We start from the raw sequence: 23,476 nt of genomic DNA, 5'->3' as shown, positions 1-23,476 counted from the left end.
AAAGACTTTAAAAAATGGTACTTACAGCTACCTTGCTAGGTGCTCAGCATTAAGAGGTTAGTGTTAGGACTGGTCAGTCTGGTGTCAGGATAATGTGTCTGGGTGGGACATCATGCTACATGTCTGTAGCATGATGCCCCAGTGCTAGACATCACTATAAAATGTCACACTGCAGACATTGTAGCGATATGACTGAAAAATTGTTAAAGCTAAATCACACACACACATATCTGAGTAGTCTCCTTCTGAATATATATCTACTGTAGAAGTTGATGATGGAAGCAGGAGTTCGATTAATGCACTACCAAAGAAAGGTTGATAAATGCAGGACATTTCAAGGTTGGTTATTTGAAGAAAAAAATGACTATTTTTTCATTGCAGCTATTGAATATAATTAGACTGACACGTGTTTTCTGTTAGGATCATGCAATATAGTAAATATTCAGTTGTCAGGTGTGTGTAAAAGGTCATGAGTGTTTATTATTGATCAGGAATTTCAGGGGTTGTTGAGGACATTTTTGTTGCAGGTGCAATTAAATTGCCAATTTCCTTCATTGCAGATATATAGGACTATCCAGTGGGGCAATAGCATGGAAATGCTTGACAATCACTCCAGAATCAGCGAGAAGATATTTTAAATCACATAATCTCTGTAACTCGCATAATAAGCTCTCCATTTTTGCACCATTGGGCCCTCCACATCATGAAATGCAGACTATCTACTAAGGCAACATGGTCAAGACAAGAAAATTTCAATTCTTGAAGTTCAGATGTGTATTTAAATCTTAATCTCAGGAGAAAATAGAAACTTGGGTTTTAATCACCTGATCCTTCTCTAGAGCTCACATATTCAAGCCTAGAAAGTGTGAACGACTTTTTGAATATGTGATCAAGAGAATGATACAAAATATTCACCTGATTGAAAATATTACATATTCCGGTTTCAAGAACACATGATGTCTGAATGTAATAAGATTCAGACAACTTATACAATTGGTTCTCCCATGACTGTGCATTCATGCTTCAAATATGAACATTTGAGCTTCAAGAATACAGAATGTTTTTATATTATGGCCCTGATGACTTGCCAGGTACTTAAGTTAAGCACAGTGGGAGTTTCAATTTCCAAAGCATGTAATGAAGAGCACAATTACACGAGGTAAAGAGATCATGTGATGGAAAAGTAAATTCTGGTAACTGTTGCAAGTTAGGCTGCATTATTGAGCCTTGCGATGGTGAAGGGTTTCCATGTTATGGCCTCAGTGGCTTGCAATATCTGTCTTTGATGAGCCTGCAGTGAGTTTCGCAAATGAAAAGGCATAGTGGTCACAAGGTCTGTCTGACCAGCATCAACTTTGGTTACTTTTGTTAAAGGGTTTTCATGAGTATATCATCACTGGACATATTCCACAAATGCTTTAGTAGGGGTTCGGGTGGGAATATCACAATAGCTTTATTTCCAGTGTGGTTAAAGGTCAAGGTCACAAGAAGGAGTAGTTTCAATTTGAAGCTGATGGTCAGTGGTTAAAGATTTTTGGATTTGGATGCATTGGTCACAGACAGTAATGACATTTATCAACGGATATATTGTTATTAGTGTGAAGATGAAATGGTCAAATGTCAAGGTAACATTGGTGAGTTTGTTTTATTATGTATTTAGATAGACACTAAACTCTTAACTCTATTCACCATGCACATTCATTTGGGTGTTGATAGATGAAGGCAGCAGAGGTCAAGATCACAGGGTTTTTTAACTCCCAAAAATGTTTAATTTTTATGAGCTGTAAGAAAATGATAGCATTTCTGTTTCAGTACATGTATTCCTGTAAGATTTTCAAATAATAGTATGAACTAGGTGATTAAAAAGTCGGAGCTCGGGGTAACATATAACTTGGTTATGTGTTACTGGGGCTGAAGCACTATCATTGGAGTGGGGACAAATGTGCATATTTTTATCTTAATAGGTGTATCAATAAATCGTCAACTGAGGTAGAACAAATTTCTGAAGGCATTTTTATCGCATTTATGAACCTGGTTGGATAATTGATTTCCTTGATAGGTTTCAGCAAGCAGAAGATTGTAATTACTCAGACTGCTTCATTTATTCCTTGTAAAATTAGCACTTGTTAGATACTATTTATTGAAGTTCCAAAAGACTGAATTAAGTATGTAAACTTAAATATTAGGTGAATAAACAACTTTAAATTATCTTTTACATTCTTGGGTCTTATGCTAAAAACCTTGATCATGTTATGGCATTATGTGCTTCACTATGAAGTGATATTAAAAAGGTCTCATGTGAAACATATCAAGTTTATATAACTATTATGTTGATGAAATAATATGATAATTCAATTTTTAGAATTAATTTCTAAATATGAATCGATGGAATATAATTATAGTTGCCTGCACATGCTCAGTGGGCCAGCTCTTCTCCCAGCATTAACTCTGGGCTACCTCAGAAAACTATGGCAGAGATTGAACAGGAGGAACGGGAAAGGCAAGAAATAGAGGAGGTATGTGATCAGATACTATGAATAACTTTTTTGTGTGTGTGGATACAATTTTTTAAATTTTACCAGGCGTTAGATTGGTTCTTGCATAGTTGCCAAGTGTCCTGTCTTACAAAAATTACCCCTAAAATACAGACTTAACGGCGTGCTAGCAAAAGCTACAGAAAAATGATGGTTGCTGAAAAATCTGGATAATTGGTTGATCCGTGTTTTATTTGGGTCCGGGATTCATCTTTGAATTAGTGAAATAAGTCAGGGAACCAGACTAACTTTACAGCAGCACCCCAGATGCTTTAATAAACTGCACCTATTTGTTCATGCAAAGCATCTGCTTGATCAGACTGTTGATTATAGAATTTAAAAAAAAATTGCATCCAGGAAGCGACACATGTTTATGATGAAAGGGAAAATAAGCTTCTAGAAAAGTGTTAATAATCAACACAGAAGAATAAAAAGGAGTATTCAGATTATGTGAATAAAAGCTGGAAAGGACACAATTACATTTATTGGACATCACTTGCTAATTTGAGTATGTGGCGTGGCGGGAGATATGATTGCCATCGTCATGTGAAATGGAAAAGAATTTCCAAGGATTATGTCAAGATGAGAGATAGCAACAAGCCATTGAGTTGCATAGGGTATGGAACTAGAGTTTGTGCAACTGTACTAGTGGTAAATAAAGTCTACGCATACTTTACAAACTTTTCAGTTGAACATATTGTTTATCGTTGATGCATCAAACTTTTAATTGCATTTTCCAGCTTTACAATAGCAGTTATTGATATTTTGTTACACCTTACTGAAAACTGGTCAATCTTACAGAAAAAATCAACTGACTTACTGAGATGGACTCGACAGGGTTTGCAGGTCTGATATAGGGATATAGAGTTCTAAAATATGATTGGTTCATTCGAAATTGAGGCTACCATGCCAGTCTTTAACAACGTTACTGGATTGTGCAAAGCAATTGCCACTATAGGGGCTCATTACCAAGAATATCCATCTATGAATACAAGGGGGGTACACTATTACAGATTGCCCCACCCCTCTATTTATTGATGAAAACTCTTTAATTTCTTGGAAATGAGCCCCTGTGGTTGCCGCTAACACTGTATCTGATCTATGTAATATTTAACTTCTAGTCACATGGGTTTGTATTGTTACTTACAATTTAACTATCACTTGTACATGTACTATATAATAAAACAGCAGAGTACACTTCTCTCCCTTCTATGTCCTTAAGGAATGCCAGATCATTTTCTCACGCTATCACTCAACATGCCCATGATCGTGCCTGCTTAATATGCAAGTGCAGGTTGATGAATGTTATACTGTGCTTTCTTTGGCCATTGAGAAGGCAGTATTCCATTCAGTAGGTTATTCCCAAGCTGAGTTAAATTAGTTATACACACCAATTGCCAGTGTTTTTGTACATGTATTATATGTAACAATGAATATTTGTCTGCCAAGTAATGAGTACTAAAAGTGTAACAATAACTGTTTAAAGTATTTATTTAATGTGCATCAAGAGTAATCCATAGTTTTGCACCCAACTCTCCACCTCCGTCTTTTATGTTAAAGAATTTACCTATCCTGTACTTTCTTCAGATAACTGACTTGGTTCGGTATTGCACAGTACAGTACATAGCATGACACTTTGTTGACCCTAATCATGATGTTACATCTGGTTTCACTCTATTAATGATTTAAAAACTATTTTGATTGCCCAAAAAATACTGTATAATAATGTAAGTCTTTATTTTTTGTACTCGGAAATACGTTAATAGTCTAATTTAAAAGATACCTTCATGACTTGGAATTGTGGGTTGTCAGATGAGCTACATTATGTAATTGGTTTCTAGACATGAGAATAGGTCCTTCACCATTGCAGTCTGCTGCTGTGATAACCATTCTTATTTTTGCAGATCATTCCTCTCATTTTCACATTTTTAGCTGGATCTGTTTACACTGGACTGATGAAACTAAAATTGGTTAAATTTATTGCAGTCTGAGAAAAATATAGTTGAATCTGTATATGTAAACATACACAACACTTTACACATTTGCCAAACCATTTGCCACATTTTGGGTCTCTCAGATTTTTGTAATAATGTACATTAAAAATCTTAAAAGTGGACATCAGTTGGAACCAGAATTCTTGACTTTTATTTATGGAAATGGCCATTGCAGAGAGAGGTTTGATCATTGATTAGAAAGGCTTGTTTGTGACCTGAAAATGTGACCAGTCCACAGAGAAGTGTCAATGCGCATGTATCCATTCATCTTTATACAGTGGTCCTTCACTATAAAAGAACTTCAGTACAATATAATCCCTGACATAACACAGGCATGGCTATGACTTACATATATATCACAGTTATTTAGACCACAGGCATGGCTGTGGCTTACATATATATCACAGTAATTTAGACCACAGGCATGGCTATAACTTACATATATCACAGTAATTTAGACCACAGGCATGGCTATGACTTAACATATATCACAGTAATTTAGACCACAGGCATGGCTATGACTTACATATATCACAGTAATTTAGACTACAGGTATGGCTATGACTTACATATATCACAGTAATTTAGACCACAGGCATGGTTATGACTTACATATATCACAGTAATTTAGACCACAGGCATGGCTATGACTTACATATATCACAGTAATTTAGACCACAGGCATGGCTATGACTTACATATATATCACAGTTCTCTTAACAGTAATTTAGAACACAGGCATGGCTATGACTTGTATATATCACAGTTCTCTTAACAGTAATTTAGAGCACAGGCATGGCTATGACACATATATCACAGTTCTCTGAACAGTAATTTAGAACACAGGCATGGCTATGACACATATATCACAGTTCTGTGAAGTGACTGCTTTGACGGCCTAGTGGTTAGATTGTCTGCCTCAGATGAAGGAGGTCATGGGGTCGAGCCCCAACTGAGTCATACCAAAGACTTGTAAAAATGGTATTTGCAGCTGTTTCACTTGGTGTTCAGTATTAAGAGGCTAGTGTTAGGACTGGTCAGCCTGGTGTCAGAATAATGTGTATGGGTGGGACATGACGTTACATGTCTGTGGCATGATGCCCCAGTACTAGTCACCACTATAAACTATCACACTGCAGATCAATATTGTCATTATTTCCTGTGTCAGATTCAAATTTTTTGCCTCTAGGTCATAAACATTTAATTTAATCATGGAAAAACAGAAATTTGTCTTGGAGAATTCGTGGGAAAAATAAGATTAGTGTAGGAATCATGTGACTATATACCCATCTCTCGAGTGAAGTAGATTGAAAGAAGAAGAAAAAACAGACAGACATTTTGGCGGTATACCCCCTCCGACCCCCAAACCCCAACGTAATGTCAGTACTTCACTTTCTCAGATAATGACTTTGCATTTAAATGCTTGTTATAATGTAAAACGATTTAATTTTCTGTGCTTAAATAGAAATTAATGTTTAAGTAGTTATGATACCTTATAGAATAATAAATAAAAATGGCAAGCAGCAGACTCTTCAGTGAATATCTAGGTTTTGATTTAACTTGGAAAGATAAACAAAATAAATAATACTTAAGCTCAGTGGGAAGCTAGCTGCAAACAGGAGGAGGAACAAATGGACATTGTTTGTTTGAGACAACTGCAGTCAGCCATTAAAAATGTCCCATAATTTAAAAGAAAGAATTGGTTGATCTGAGGGATATTCATTTTGACAGGAACAGAAAAGAAGACCTAGTTTGTAACAGAACCTAATATATTAATTGCCACTACTTTTAAAAAAACTACTGAGGTTGTGTCCTTGTCAGGAAAGAAAAACAACATCTCATTATTTACATTTTATATTTTTATCAGCAGAAGAAGAAAAAACAGATGGAGTTGCAGAGACAGCAATCCTTACTTTACCAGCAGCAGCAGCAACAACAACAAAAGTCATGGAGCACACCTGTGTGAGTATGCATGTAAACGCATGGTAAAACTCTGCCTACCAGTGCAAAGGCACACCAAAATAATTGGTTGTTATAGTTACGGCCAGAAAAGTTTTACTTAAATTCAAGATTGAAAAAAGGGATTCTTTTGTTTTCATAGCTTGGATCGTTGTTCAGCTGGTCTTTAAATTGTTGGTTTGTAGTATATATAAAAACAGACATCCTGCAAAAAGTAAGCATCGACATAAAGCGAATTTACAGTAGTTTTCTAAGCTCTTCTGGTCATAGACCAAAAGAGCTTATGAGATGGACTGTTGTCCATCATCCATCTCTCCTCTAACATCCATCCATCTGCACATTTAAACTACATGGAGGATTCCATTGAGCTTGACACATACATTCATCCTATAGTCAGGATGGTCCCAGATGAAAATGGTGCTGCTTACACATCCTGTATAGCTGCCAGTTGCCATTTCGAAAATCTCGTTTTTTTGCTTCACCAGAATTTAGGGTCACAGCGTGGGGTTTTTACTAAAAAATTATGTCCTGCTGGCCCTTACTGAAAATAGTGCTGATCTGACTTCCAATGTGGCCACCACATCAGTTGTCTTGAAAGCTTTGTTATTGCTACTCCTTGTGAATGGATGGTCATATTGATTTGGGGTTTTCACTAAATGTTTTCCTATCCAGTCGACTTTGTTCCTAAATAAAATTGGTACTAATCTGATGTTCATTATGGCCGCTGTTTTTGGCAAGCCTCCTACATGGAAGGTCATATCAACATGGGGTTTTCACTGAAATACATTTTTATGATGTCTGATTGTGTCTAAATAAAAATGCTCCAGTCTGAATTTCAATATGGCCACCATGGCAGCCATCTTTAAAATATTTTCACACCTCCTCCTGAACAGAAAGTTATATTGATGTGGGGTTTTCACCAGAAGACATTCTTGGGATGTCTGATTGGTCCTAAATGAAAATAGTGTAAATCTGACAGCCAGTATGGGCACTACAATATATCCTTCCTGAAAATCTTAGTGCCACTTTTCTTAAGTGGAAGGTCATATTTCACTAAAAGACTTCTTATAATGTCTAGTATGAGTTTTAGGTACAGATCTGTCATCCAATGTAGCTACCATGGCAGCCATCTTTAGAATCTCTTTATTGCTACTCCTCTGGAATGGATGATCATATATCAACATGGAGTTTTCACTAAAAGACTTATGATGTGTAGTTGGTCCTTAATCACAGTGGTGCCAACATGGTGTCCAATATGGCCACCATGTTGACCATCACGAAAATCTTGTTAGTTGCTGTTCCTCCAGAATGGATGGTCATATGAACATGGGGTCTTTACTAAAGGACTTATTCTTATGTCAAGTTGATCCTGATGGAAATGATGCCAGTTTTTTACATCCAACCATCTCAGTTCTGTCCACGTGCATTTGAGTCTCAGGCTTGGCCAATTTGGGTATGTGAAAAAACAGCCAGTAGCTTCCTGTGCATTAGTCATTCTTACCAGGTTTTTCCGGGGTTCTTCCTTCACCATTTATACTGACCACCATGTATAACCTATATTGTGCTGAGAAATGGCATTTAACCCCAAAAATAACAAAAACTCTCATTTTACATTATCCTAAATAAAAATGGTGCCAATACGACATTCAAGATGGTCACCAAGGGTGATTATTTTTTTGTTCTAATGTCCATTTCTGTCAAATTCCAGTGGAGAAAGTGAATGTTGAGGTTTAGTAATTTCACTGAATTAATTGCTTTTGCATACCAGTAGACTTAAGCCATGCTCTATTTCTCCATAAATGATTGTGCACTAAAAACTGGTGTTTTGTTTGATTAGTAAAGATGTTTCCTTATATGGATGCAAAGATTTGGAAATCTCTCAAACGTGTCAAAAAAAATTGTGTGATGACTTGACTTTTCTGATTCATATTTTGTCATATCCCACCCATATTCTGTCCTAGAATAAGTAAAACATATTATTTTTAAGCTGTTAGTAAATTCTTATCATAGAATTTAGCATAATGGATATGAATTTTGTTTTAATACAGAATTTGGTGGTTTTACAAAAAGAAAAACTACGAACTTGAGGGTACTTGAATTTGGGATATGCCTTTAATTGCCAAGGGAGTATTTTGTTTTGGATCCTTAAGTTTACAGTTTTTAACAAGCTTGAAATCCCTAAAACTAAAAACCCATGGAATAAATTCAGAATACGAGTATTTCCCCATGTAGGAAAGCACCAGTTGTGGCCTCGACCCGTTCCCTGCTGGAAATACAGGAGGAGCAAGCCAAACAGTTTGAGGTGGAGAAGACCAGCAGAGACCAACAGCAGCAGCAAGTCACAAAGGTAATCTCAGTTTTCTCACGTCTTAGTAATAAAGAAAAGATGAAAAACAGTTTCATGGAAGTAAAATGACATATATAATACATGTTATTTGACTCTTGAAGCCTTTTATGCTGATGATTAAATACTGAGTATCGCACTAAGTCAAAAGGAAAGTTTATTTCAGATGCAGTCTATAATATTGTAAGACAAATGGACCCTTGAAATGGCTTCAAGTACGTGACAGCCGTATTCAACAATAAGATGAAATATTGAAGTTTTTATGATGGACAATGATTATATTGTCAGTAGCAGATGTTGCCCTGCAATAATAGTTGAGTATGGTATGCAATCATGAGTAAAACATTCTAGTATGAGACAGCTTGTTTGTTTGGTTATGAATTTCTCAAGAAAATGTATAATCATTAATCTAAAAACCCAGATCCCGCAATTTCTTCATTTATTACATTTCCCAATCACATTAGTGTTTGAAAAAAACTCTTGATTTCTCTCCATTCCAGACCTCATGGAAGATAAATTTTTTTAAAAAATGTCTTTTCCCATATATTTATCGTAAAAAGGAAAGAAACTCTTACTCATTACTTCCCTTATCAGTCTTGATTGGCACTCCCCCCCCACAAGCTGATTGTTCACCAGTTTAAGCTTTACTGCAGTATGATAAACAATAAACATCATCTACATTGCCTTTCAGAATCCTGCAAGATCATTACATCACACATCAAGCAAAAGTGTGGTAAAAGTTTGTAACTAAGGTTTCTTCAGGTGTTTGTTAACCCCTTTTTGAATTTTAACTGAAAAGTTCTTCCATCTTTTTAGAAGTTTGGTGACTTCATTTTTATCACCTGGCAAGTTACATATGGTATGGTCCATGAATGTATGCTGAAATTGTGTATTGCAAACACTGATTGAAGTGCTGTTGCTGATTTGTTGACATGTTTGGATTGTTATTTCCCTTATTTTGATGTTTATTGTCTTTTTAAAAACATTGACAATGAAGTGGGCCTATTAGTGAACTAGCTATTATTGAATTACAAGTCTAGATCTTATTCTTAATCTATCTGTACATGGAATTTCAGACAAATCTCAATCTCATTTGTACCCCACATATATGAATGACATGGAACATTTAGCTCTCATTATTGATCTTCAGCGGAAAGTAGGTTTCTTTGAGAATTTCTGCAATTCTTGGAAATGTTAAACATGGCATTGATTTTGGTTCCTGTAGCCTGCCATTTTATGTGCTTATACAGATGGTACTGATTGCTCAGAAGCACATCTAGATAGTATTATGATCTTAAGTGAAATTAAACAATTCACACACTAGTGGCAAGACGGTGGCTTATGCAGACCTGCCAAGTATTACGATTTTGGCGCAAGTCTTACGAAATTACCCTTAAAATACCGACTTATGGCATAAAAGCAAAAACTACAGAAAAATAATCATTGCCGAAAAATCTGGAAAATTTGTTCCTCCGTGTTTGATTTGGCTCTGGGTTTCATATTAGAAGTAGTGAAATTGGTCAGGGAACCAGATTAACTTTACAGGAGCACATCAGATGCTTTAAAATGGGAATATATTTGTTCATGTGAAGCGTCTGCATGATCAAATTGTTGATCATATAAAAAAAATTAAATGGTGTCCAGCAAGTGATGCATCTGTAAGACAAAAAGGAAAATAAGCCTCTTGAAAAGTGTTAATAAACAACACAGAAGAAATAAAAAGGAATATTCAGATTTCTGTGAATTAAAGCTGGAAGTGACACAATTATGTTTATTGGACATCACGGGCCAATTTGAGAATGACTAGTGGCGGGAAATATGATTGATGTCATCATGTGAAATGGAAAAAGAATTTCTAAGAGTTATGTCAAGTTGAGAGACAGCAACAAGCCATTGAGCTGCATAGGGTTTGGAACTAAAATTTGTGCACTGTACTAGTGGTAAATAATGTCTGTGTACTTTACAAACTTTTCAGTTGAACATAATGTTTATCGTCACTGCTTGTTCTGAATACAGAACTTTTAATTATGTTTTCCAGCTTTACAATAGCAGTTTATGATATTTTGTTACACCTTACTGAAAACTGGTCAATCTTATTTGAAATAATCAACTGCCTTACTGAGATGGACTCGCCAGGGTTGGAAGGTCTGCTTATGGCAGGAATTCCTTTGATGAAGCCTGAACCAAACATTATAGTTTATACTGATGCCAGCTTATAAGGCTGGAAAGCCCACCTATTGCCTCATTCTATCACAGTAAACAGCAACAAGAATTCAGACAAAAAGGCACTTTCTTATAAACCTTTAAAGAATGCCTTTCTCTGTTGGAAGGATCAGCTTTGCGGGACCATGATTCTGGTAATGTTGGACAATGCTGCAGACACTTGCTTCTTGCAAGAACTGATGGTGCTGCATCATCCATATATGACCTTTCAGGCAGATTCATAGTTCTGGCCAACCCCCTGTCAAGACAGGGCCTAATTCTTCACACCAAATGGACTCCTTCATTGGATTTGCACATTTTCTGCATATCACAATATAGGACTCTTTGTGATGAAGTGGATTAAGAAGCTTCTCATTTTCATTTGGTCCAAGATCAAGAGGTTTCAGACATGGATGCCTAGGCAGTCAGTTGGGATAGGTTTCAGCACTAAGCCCCCAAATTGTTCAGATCCAACGAGATTTTCAAGAAGTGACCATCCTCACAACTTAGTTTGCTACCCCACTCTTGTAAGACAAATGCTATGTCATTGATCAGCTCAATCTGGCATATACAGCTTGTGGAAAATACCAACAAATTTAAGCCTGCTCAAACAACACCATTCTGTGGTTTTTCATCCATACCAGGATTGGCTTTTTTTATGGCTGAATCTTGTTAGGAGAGCCTTGCATAAAAAGGAGTTTAAACATTTAATTGTGGAGGGAGTCTCACAAGCAAAATGGCCTTCCTCTTTAAAGGCTTACAAGGGTTTGTTTTTAGATTGAGTTAGAGTTAAGATCATCCCTTTTGAATAACTTAGTCTCTTAACTGGCTAACTTATTTTGAGGAAAGTCTCTTAACTGGTTAACTTATTTTGAGGAAAGTCTATTAACTGGCTAACTTATTTTGACGAAGAAAGTTTAGCCCCTATTACTCTCAGACGGATATCACTCCAGGCATCATACTAGTGGGAATATAGGCCGTAACAAGGACATATCAGACTTGCTAGCCACTCTTATCTAAATATACCTAATTCACTCGCCTTGTTTGTTCCCTTTGTGGAATCTTTCATGACTTTTCAACTCGAATTTGAGCATATGGCTAGAACTTTGATAAAGCTATTTTATAAAACATGCTTTCTGATAGCACCAGGTTCAGCATGCAAGATAAGAGAGCTGCATGTTCTTTCATTAGATCCAAATAACCATCATTTCAGATCATTTGGTTCCATAGTCCTAATTTCACAACTGGGTTTCATAGCTAACAAGTGGTTGCTATTAGCAGGCAACCTGAAAGTGGTCATCTGCTTACTCCATCAACAAATTGAGAGGGGTACTAATGCAAGACTCTGTTTTCACTCTCAGGCATTCCTGAAATGCTTGAAGTCGTGGAGTCCAAATGTTTTGTTCACTTAATTCTAGATTACCCACGTATTCACATGTAAATGGCTTATTTAGATTTTCATACGATTTACAGTGCTTGTCAAATTTGTACACATTTTTAATACTTTGGGACTTGGACATCATGAGCATTACTAGGAAAATCTGTTAGAGGTAGACAAATGAAATTTAGTATTCATATTTATATCATAAACAAAACCTGTAGATTCTCCTGCCACATTTGCAAATTTACATATTTTCCGTAATTGCTTATTTTTTTAGTGTGGGTCCTCTGTATCCTACATGTAATACAGGTAACATATATACACACCTATAAGACAGGTCAGCTACAAACAGTATGGACACTGATATGCTCTTGTATAAGGCACCAGCAGATCAAGGTCTGTATTGCTTGTTCTGCTGACAGACAGACCTGGATTAATGAAGTTTGTATTTGGATTTGACATTCAAGAGAGCAGATACAGAATGCACTGGTTAGGTGGGGTTTTCTTGTCTAGTTCCATTATTTCAGTTTTATTTATTTCACTTTATCTTAGCTTTTTTTTAAAACATATTTTCTCATATATCAGAACCTTTTTCTTAAAATATTTGTGCCTCTCTCTTTATGAATGCTCTGCAGATAATATATAGTGCTTCAGTATGAATGTTTTGTCATGCCTTGTTCCCTTAAGTCTCGATGTTATAATGAGAGATAGCTATTCCACGGTTGCCATTTTTATTATTCCCAGAATATGTCAATAAGTTCTGCATCAGTGTGGAGTGGAGTTGCACCATCTAACTGGGCTTCAGAAGGAGCCTGGGGAAATGCACTACGAGCAAGTAAAGGAGAATCAGACAGTGTTAACTCCTTGGGATTCTGGGATGAAGCCATTATTTCCTCCTCAGGTCCATTGCCCAAGAAACAATCAGGAAATAAGAATAGGTAAGTTGATGGTGAATAAAAGCAATAAAGCCTTAATTATTCAAGTTTTCATGGATACAACAATGGCTTTGATATATCAGTGCATTGATATAATTCATACAGTCTTCATGGAGTTCTCAGGATTTATTGATTTAAGTAATTTTCATAAGTTTCAAATTTCGTGGTTTTGCAGAGACAATATTTTTTTATGGTGCTTCAATTTATAAATTAAAATTACATTTGGCAGGGATTTGAAGCACATTTGTCTTCATAAAGCTATTGTTTTTCTGGGTTTTTGAATGTGTGGTATGTTGCAGTTACAGAATGGATGAAAGTTGATAGGCTTATATCATCTTGAATGAGTTGAGTCATAAGAGGTAACCATGCATATTAATGAAGTGATTTTGCATGTGACTGGCTGAGCCTATTACTACTCTAAAGGACATCATTTTGAGGAAATTTTGATCAAACTTGCTGTGTAAGCATTTATTATCAAGACTTACAACAGGTTTAATTATGATCAAAGCATATGCTTATTAATTAGGTATCTGACATCTGACAGGCTGTACTTGCTACCACTGCACAGGTTTCATATTTTAACAGATTATAATCTCACTTGGGGGCCCGAGTGGTCTGAAGTGCTCTCCGTTACAACAACAACATAATCTCACTTGGGATGTCATCAAGGTCTTGAATGAACTGAGTTATGAACAGTGTTCTATAAATATTATTGAGGTTATTTAGCACCAGGTAGGTTGAGCTTGTAGTGGTCAGATTTTGGACAGACTTGGAATCTTGGTTATATCATCAAATCTCAGATAATGAGTGAGATCTGTCCTTATTAATAAGGCACTCTTACATGTGATTGGCTGAGTTTCTCAGGACATTAGAGACTTTGATTTTAATGATATTTTGATCACATTTGTATGTAGGCTTGAATGCATGTTATCAGAGATTTTGGATGAGTTTGATGAAGAGTGATACAAAGGCATTAATTAAGTGGTCTTGCATCTAAAATGCTGAAATAGTTACCACTCTAAATGGACAATTGTTTATCAGCTGTTGATCAAATATGGCACATAACCTAATTTCATCATGATCTTGGACAGGTTTAACAGTAAGCGAGATCTATGCACATTTTTGAACTGATCTGTCATCTCATCGACTGAATTTATTACCATTTTACTTGAGAGTAGCATCCATGCATATTAATGAGATCATCTTGCATCTGATTGGTTGAGGTTACTTCAACTCTAGAGGTTATAGTTCTGGTTAGATTTTGATCTGAGTTTGTGTATGGTATCATATCATCAAGATCTCAAACTGTTTTGATTATTAGTTAGAGCTGTTTGTATTAATGAGACTTTCTGGTTGTCAAAGTTTGTTGAGACAGTATTTCTGGTAAGATGTAATCAGACTCAGTTATAAGCTCACATCAAGATTCCGATGAGGAATTTCTGCATCTAAATTTGCTCATTCTGCAGGTATTACAACTGTAGAAGATGTATTTCTGATCATATTTGATAATTACATTTGGTATATATACTTATATCAGTTTAGCTGTTAGATAAATCTGAGTGACATTTGCATATAATAATCATTTCTTATGTGAGCCAGGTGCGTGATATTAGATTCATTTGGGGCTCTTTTGGGGGATACCACACTTGACCAACTGCAAGATATCATGGTCATTGAAATGTCATTTTATACTTTATTTTGAAACACACTTGATCTTGGGTAATTATTGTTAAATGTCTGCAGTAGTCAGACATGCCTCTTCGGTAGTTTAGAGGATACAATATCTGGTGTTAAAATTTGTGTTACGGATGTATTCATTTATTATGTTATGTAACCTAAGAGAATTAACTGCCATTTTAATGGGATCATGTGTTTTGATGGAACATGGTACAAGAAATAACATCCTTTCCACTCATTGTCTCAAGTTGGATATAATTATCCCGCTAAACATCTAATTTTCAAAACTTTGTATATTTTAGTTTTCAGTAGTTTCTTTTGGGTTCATGTACATTTTATATGGCTATGTCTTATTAGTATTTGCATGTATATGAAATTTTTTTCAGTAGCAACAAAGGTTCTGCAGATTTTCCTGCATTGGGAGCTGTTTCAGGCCAAAACAGAAATGTCAATACCATTAAATCAAAACCTGTCAAGTCCAATAAGGATGAGGTAAGGAAATAATGTATACAGTAAAACTTATTTCAAGGACAGTCATTTATAAAGAACATGTGCCCATTAAGAATTCCTTCTTGAATCTCAGATAAAAAATCCCAATATTTGTACCCCATGGATACCTGCCTGTTGAGACAAAGAATCATTTTTAAGTTATCTCTAAAAATACAAATATTTTACATCTGATAATTTGTTTTTTTTTAAATCTTTTTGTAAAATAACAACCACTTTTAGAACATGAATTTACTTTCCAAACTGTTTTACTGACGTTATTAAAATCTATGTCATGATGCAAATTAACCATTATATACAGAAAATATGTTTTTTCCTAATTATTTCACACCTGGATTTATTCACTGGCTGTAAGTTATGAAAATAAAAAATAGTTGACAATTCACAAAGTTACAGCTGTGTATTGGCACTATTTGTAGCTACAATGGTTAGAATTATTTGTCCTAGAGAATCAACAAATCTCATAATTTTTTTATTGTGGCACGTTTTTCTATTTCTATAATGAGTATACTCCGAATTTTGAAAGGTTCCTCACATGATTTTGACATTGCTTAATAACCTGTCCAACTTGTCCAGTACAGGTTTGTTGGAAATGAGGTATGGGCCTGTGGTTAGCCAAAGCATTATGTTGATGCTGCCATGTGACTGGTAGTGTTGTTTTGCAAAAATTGAATGTTTCTCTCTCAAGCACATTTGCCAAATACAGAAACATTAGGAATTGATCTCTGCTACCTCTCAAATCTAGCCTTCCTGCTGAAAGACCCAACAAATTCTGTCTTTCACATCCATATGTCCTATAGACTTAAAAAAGTGTCATATGTGGGAATAAACTCTTCCAAGATACCATTTTAATTACCCTGTAGTCCCCCTTGCCACCACTAGATGGCTACCCGTATACCAGCTGCTTTTTTTTTTTAAAGCAACCACTAGGTGGCCACCCATATACCAGCTGTTCTTTAATTTAAGCATTTGCATTCATGCTGTCAGTAGCAGTTAGAGCATCTGCCTCTGATGCGGGAGGTTGCTGGCTTGAATTCCTGCCGAATCATACCAAAGACATAAAACTGGTACAAACAGATGCCTCAATAGGTGCTCAGCATTAAGAGGTTAGTGTTAGGACTGGTCGGCCTGGTGTCAGGATAATGCAGCTGGGTGGGACATGATGCTACATGTCTGTGGCATGATGCCCCAGTGCTCGACATCACTATAAACTGCCACACTGCAGACATTTTAATGATACGACTGAAAAATTGTTAAAGCTTTGTTAAATATACAGGTCACTCACTCTGTCAGTAGTATATTACCATCTCCTCTTGTATCTGTTGAATTTCACTTTGGTTCATCCATCCAACAGTGAAGATAGTATAGTATTGTAATGCTGAAATTACTAAAAGCATTGGTAACTTTACATTTTTATTTTGTATCACCTTTTTGCCTGTTTTGTGCATTTGGTTTACTTTGTCTCTGACCTTCACATGGCAACAGCTGTTCTCAATTTTTATACATGTATATGAAATTTTGGGAGCCATGCCACATAATGTGACATTCCTGTTATATCCAGATTCATGTTATAAAAGACACTGCATTCATGTATGCATTTTGGTTTATTTCTCTCCTTCCTTGGCACAGTTAGCACCCTTCCTGGTTATTCTTTGTTTATTAGTATAAAAAAAATAATGATATTTCAAGTACACAAAGAAACCAATACACACACAACAATTAAAGTTGCTGAGGACGTGCATAATTTTTGCCTCGCTGACACTAAGTGTACTTTATCAAGAGTATGTATTGTCATTGCAGAATAGGACTAAGAACTACCTGTTTAGCTCACGTTGCTTTCTTCCTTCCCTTTGCCCATTTAATTCTTAGCTTCAGCGGAGGCAGAAGAAGAGACTGATCAGCATTCAGCAGCAGTTACTTCACCTTTAGCCCAATTTTAGGTGGCAACAGGCCTGTCAGTTTTGCAAACAGCAATATAGAGAGGAGTGAAGCCCAGTTTCTACTCCCATAAGTCACTTATTCTCCACTGGTCACTCTGCCCAGGTGTCTCTTGACAGTCTGAAGTTGGCACCAGTCTTCTTTATTTTCATCAGGCTTGGATTGACCGTTATCCTGAAAATGAATGAATGATCCAAATCGTTTTGGTGGGGCTTCAGCTTTTCGTAAATGAGAGCCTCACATTTGTAAATTCGTTCAGCTTTTCTTAAATGAGAGCCTCACATTTGTAAATTCGTTCTATGACTTAAGTTGTAACTGATTCTGAGCAAGCAGAGATTATCCAGAAGGGAGATATGCTGTTTGCTGTCCAAGTTGAGATAATTCACAAGCCAAACTTTTCATGGTGCCAAAAACTAATGAAAGTTTCGACTAGTTATGGAACTATACTGGCTCAGCAGAGACATAGGCACACTAATGTTCCGAATTCAGACATGATTGGTAAGGCTTTCCATTAAGAGGGCTGAGTTTGGTATCAGTCTTAATTTAACCTGCACCTGCATTCATGTTATTACCATTGATCTACCTTAACACAAATTTCTTCCTTTTGCACTTCTGTGAACCATGTACGTGTTTTCTGCATTTCCATTTATTCTCAATCACTCAGTATCAACCCCTGTGCTTTTACAATGGCTATTGACTACAATGCCACTATGTGCTGATTCATATCACTCACTCTCAGTATTTTGTCCATCTTTGTATGGAATATTTTACACATCTGTTCTCCCAAGCATACTGCATTCATTTGAGCCCTCAAATATTTCCAGCATAGAGTGGAATTCTTTATGAGTCGGGGGTAGGGAGGGGGTTCAGAACACCTTGGTTTACACAGCGTGACTTGCATAGCTGCTCCGCAATGGCCTCCTCTGAATGCATCCACTGTGGATGGTCTCTATGGCCCAGCAACACACCTTTTTTGTTGGCTTAGACCATTGGATTTAATGGTTCATGCTATAGCGGGGTCACACTTTAATCAGTTTTTTAAATGTTTTTAATTGATTATACAGAGGATCAACATTTAACATGCAGTATTATGTTTGAAGCGAAATGACTAACCTTTAGAAGCTGTGCGTTTAAAATTAAATGACAGCATGTATGTTGTGATTTGTTTAGTAGTATTTGTCAGATGAGAGGATCAATTGTATTGGGATAAAATGAGTTTACTAAATTATTACCTCAAATAAGGCCATAAGGAAGATTCAAGAAAGAAAAATTTATGTCATTGTGGAAGGATAAGACATAAGCCTGCCACTGACTCTGAGGTAGCTATTCTGCCAGAGAGACATAAACAAAACCCAGCGGAAGCAAAACATGTCAAACACAATACAACTGAGAGTCAAAGAGATGTTCAGTCATGTTGGGTTGATAAGTATCCCTGGCTTGATATCATTTACTCAGACGGAAAGATTTTTCTTGCAAACATTACAAATTGGCATAGGTTTGAAATTAGGCCAGTGTATATGTCAGTGTAACTGACAAATTAAGTCCTTAAATTAAATTTCAGTTTGAAATTTCTAAATGAACCTTGTAAGTGCCCTTTACACATCTGTTTGTGTTTTATTTCAGGAGGCTGCACAAAGACTGTTTCAAGCACTCAAGCCTGCAGACGATTTTACTCGGTGGTGTGAGAACACCTTGAGAAATATGGCTACCTCAGTTGATGGTAAGATTGTCAAACAGCCTTTCACATTTTTGCTGTGTTGACTCTATTTGGAAGGTTGGAGGAAGAGCATTAGAAAGATTTTTTATTTTCTTTTCGAAATATTCCAGTTGAACATGGGTACATCTCTTGTGCCTGTAGAAAACACATGAAATGAGATATCGAAAGTTGCACTGATGGACGATGCGTACAACAAAGTTCATTAATGAAGAAATCTATTAACAAATTACATATTGTGACTAAAACATAGTGTTCAATGTCAAAAAAAATAGAATTTGGAGGGATTGTTAAGGTTATAGAATGCACTTTCAGTAGTTGGATATTGACTTAAAGAATTTTTTTGTACCACATTGTGGGTTTAATGTGTTCTGCCAATTTATTTTTTTAAATAACCTCCCTTAAATCTTTTAGGCTAGATCGGGTCAGCATTCAGTATGGTAGATCTGTGTAGGGAAGTCAGTGTTTATCATTAGATCTTATGAATGTAATGTTTTCTGTGAATTAGGACAAAGGTTACAGTCATGGTCTTTAATTCTCTATGTACAAATCATGCTTGGTTTACATAACTGAAAACAGAGTTTGATAGAAAGACATTTCTACACAGATTTGGAGAACAGAGAAATGTCACTTATTTTCTTAGAATTTTATTCATCATGAAAAAACTGATATTTATTCACAGCTGCATTTTTGACAACAATATCTGAGATTCTGTTGCTTTTTAGTTCACCTGGCCATTAGGACTGTGTTTTTGTACTTTGACAAAATTTTAATGCATATTAAATAAGAACATAAATACTAGTTTTAGGTTAATGTAATTACATTGATGATGTAATAAGTGAGTAATAATAATAAAAAATTAAATAATAGGTAGGGTCTTGAAGCAAAAAGGCTAACGAAATTCAATGTAGTGGACCATAGGGGTTGCTTTCCTTGCATGTTTTTACCATTATGTATTATATTTTATATCCTATTTCCAGAATTGCCAACATTTTTATCCATACTGTACATATTTTCATTTGAGATTGTTGTACGTGATCTTTATTTTTATTTGGAAGGGTTTATATTCCCAAAGCTTTTGTGCGTTGTTTGTTGTTACATTTTTAGAATTGATGATTGACACCATTTGACCATTCTTATGCAGAGGTGTTAACAACACATAAATACAGATACATGCATAGATACATACATCTATACATACATACATCAGACCTGCCAACTCTTATGATTTCGCTGTAAGTCTTATGAAAATATGGACTTACGGCATACTAGTAAAAAATATGGAAAAATTATCGTTGCTGACAAATCGAGATAATTGGTTCAGTTGTGTTTTATTTGCATCAGGGTTTCATCTTAAAGATAGTAAAATATGGGAACCAGACTAATTTTACAGCAGCACCCCAGACACTTTAAACTGCACCTATTTGTTCATGCGAAGTGTCTGCATGATTAAACTGTTGATTATAGAAATTTTTTTAAATGGTGTCCAGAAAGCAATGCATGTTTAAGATGAAGGGGAAAATAAGCTTCTAGAAAAGTGTTAATAATCAACATAAAAGAATAAAAAGGAGTATTCCGATTCTTGTGAATAAAAGCTAGAAAGCAGAGATTACTTGCATTGGACATCACTTAACAATTTGAGTATGTCTCGTGGGGGGAGATATGATTGCCATAGTCATGTGAAATGGAATTAATTTTCCACGAATTATGTCAAGTTGAGAGATAGCAACAAGTCATTGAGCTGCATAGGGTTTGGAACTAGAGTTTGTACAACTGTACTAGTGGTAAATCAAGTTTATACGTACATTACAAACTTTTCAGTTGAACATAATGTTTATCGTCAATGCATCAAACTTTTAATTATGTTTTCCAGCTTTACAATAGCAGTTATTGATAGATTGTTACATCTTACTGAAAACTGGTAAATCTTACGGCAAAAAATCAACTGCCTTACTGAGACGGACTCGTCAGGGTTGGCAGGTCTGATATGTATGTACATACATACATACACACACACATACATACAGCAAATCTATCTTAGTTTTTTTTAATATAAATAATTTTCAGTAATGAAATTGATAGCTAATATACTTCATATTGTGTAGCACTGTAGTTTAAACAAAAAAATTACAAGTAAATATCAATCAAGAATCTGCTTGGCTAAGTAATCAGGGGTGTTCTATATAGACATTTAACCAAGATTATGACGTAGTTATACGTAGGTCAGTACCATGTAGGGATTTTGTAATTATAGAGCCACCAAATCAACCATTAAATTCAAGTGCTATTGCACATTTTGGTTTAAAGACGACCCTCTTCACCACCGCCTGCTACTAGTTTGGGACTGTTGTATACTGTGAATCAGAGTTTATTTGTAGTAAGTTGATTATATGTTGAATTACAGACTATGTTATCTTATTATTGTGTGGTTTTGATGTTGACTGAACTAGAGCTAAATGACCATATTATTTAGCGCCATTTCAAATCGTAACGATTATCATGTAACCGAATATTTTATGTCTGTCAACTTCCTGGTCTTTTGTTCGAGACTGTTTGACACCATTTCATCTGTCTGTTTAGAAAGAAATTCAGAGTATCTTCCTGTATGTATCATTTACAATATTTGCAAGATTCGTTGACATTATTTTCATGATTTGTGTACATCCAATTTCATACGTACATAATAATAATAATAATAATGAGGACTTTGTATAGCGCCTAATCTTTAGAAGATCTAAGCACTTTACAACATTAGACAACACCTATTAGATAAAAAACATATGATGATATGATTACAAAAACAAACACCATGAAATGAGAAAATATTTATATATAAAAAACATGCTGAGAATATTTAAGGTAGGAAACATTATTAGGTCTTTAAGTTTGTTCTTGCAGTTGAAATAAGTGAGTTTTGAGAGCCCTCTTGAATGTGATCACTGTGTATTTGTGTCTAAGTTCAGTGGGCAATTATTACATACATACAGAGATACATACATGCATACATACATACATACATACATACATCTATTGAATTTAATTTCTAAGAATAACATACATTTTACTTAGCAATATATTATCTTCCAAGCATAGGATTGTATTTTATATGGAGGTAACATTTGCTGACCAGATTTGTGCTCTGCTTGGAACTTGTATAATTGCGTGTTCCTTTTGAAAATGTGATGTGGAATCAAAGCATCAAACCTAAATCATAACCAATTAAACTTTTGCTTTCAGTCCCAACGTTTATTGCCTTTCTTCAAGAAGTTGAATCGCCATATGAGGTATGTGTCATCTTGTCTGATTTTTTTTGTGTTTCTCTGTACACCTTACTGTACTATTATCTTTTGTTTCACAAAATTGCCAAGAGCATGGTTTGTACAATCTTGAAAAATCCTTGAATTTGAGGAGTTGCTTTGAAGAGTCCATGAATATGGGTAAAATTATATTTTTGAAAAATCCTTACATTTGTTGAAATATTCCTGGTATTTATCGGAGGGAATACAAAACTTCATAAAATACCTCCCTTTCTAAAAAAGGAATTTTGTTCTATATATGTGTTTTCTATAATATTTAATAAATAAATAGATGAATAAAACTTGATAGAAAAGGGTGGATCAGAACACACATAGTTTGGGGAGGTACCAGATGGAGTGCCCCTTTACTATAGTGGCACCATTAATCTAGTTTTTGCTCTACTGGTCACAGAGTAGGCTTGCTTATGGGATGGTCTGTTGACCATCATATATTGTCTGTCTGTTAGTACCAGTTTGTTGTCCATACTCTTAAAATGCTTGAGGATTGTCATGAAACTTTACAAACACTTTCATGTGTTGCTTAGACATCAAATATGGCCACCACTGCAGTCATCTTGAAAATCTTGCTATTGCTACTCCTCCTGAATGGGTCTGTTGAAAGACTCTTATATGTCTTGTTGGTCCTAAATGAAAGTGGTGCCAATCTAATGCCACAGCAGCCATCTTGAAATCTTGTTACTGCTACTATGGAATAGAAAATCATATTGACATGGGGGGTTTTCTCCAGAAGACTTCTTTGTTGGTCCTTATTGAAAACTATGCTGTTTGCATGTCTGTTATAGCCATCACAGTCGCCATTAAAATCTTTGTATCACTACTCTACCTGAATGGATGGTAGTTGCCAACATTAAGGTTTTGTTTTCTGAAAGACTTCATATGATGTTTGTTGAATGAACATATTAAATGAAAATGGTGCTGCTCAGACACCCAATATGGTCCCCACAGTGGCCATCTTGAAAATCTTAAAACTACTC

The 23,476-nt window shown here is 35.5% G+C and overlaps 1 protein-coding gene across 4 annotated transcripts in view; it reads left to right on the top strand.

Moving 5' to 3' along the window:
* LOC149781911 (GRB10-interacting GYF protein 2-like) overlaps nucleotides 1-23,476 on the top strand; it is a 128,213-nt gene that overhangs the window by 94,400 nt on the left and 10,337 nt on the right. For 2 of the 4 annotated variants that reach the window (XM_089936114.1, XM_089936110.1), the window contains exons 21-27: nucleotides 2,403-2,516; nucleotides 6,396-6,490; nucleotides 8,720-8,834; nucleotides 13,159-13,352; nucleotides 15,413-15,518; nucleotides 19,095-19,191; nucleotides 22,423-22,469. In XM_089936114.1, the coding sequence (XP_089792240.1) occupies nucleotides 2,403-2,516; nucleotides 6,396-6,490; nucleotides 8,720-8,834; nucleotides 13,159-13,352; nucleotides 15,413-15,518; nucleotides 19,095-19,191; nucleotides 22,423-22,469 (768 nt within the window). The remainder of the gene's footprint in view (nucleotides 1-2,402; nucleotides 2,517-6,395; nucleotides 6,491-8,719; nucleotides 8,835-13,158; nucleotides 13,353-15,412; nucleotides 15,519-19,094; nucleotides 19,192-22,422; nucleotides 22,470-23,476) is intronic. The other 2 variants (XM_089936113.1, XM_089936112.1) reach the window with 2 other exon arrangements.

Source organism: Sinohyriopsis cumingii, chromosome 15 (genome assembly GCF_028554795.1).
Source record: "Sinohyriopsis cumingii isolate HCF-2022 chromosome 15, ASM2855479v2, whole genome shotgun sequence".
Lineage (NCBI taxonomy): Eukaryota > Metazoa > Mollusca > Bivalvia > Unionida > Unionidae > Sinohyriopsis > Sinohyriopsis cumingii.
Note: the sequence above shows the minus strand (reverse complement) of the source record. Positions and strands in the feature narration are given on the sequence as shown.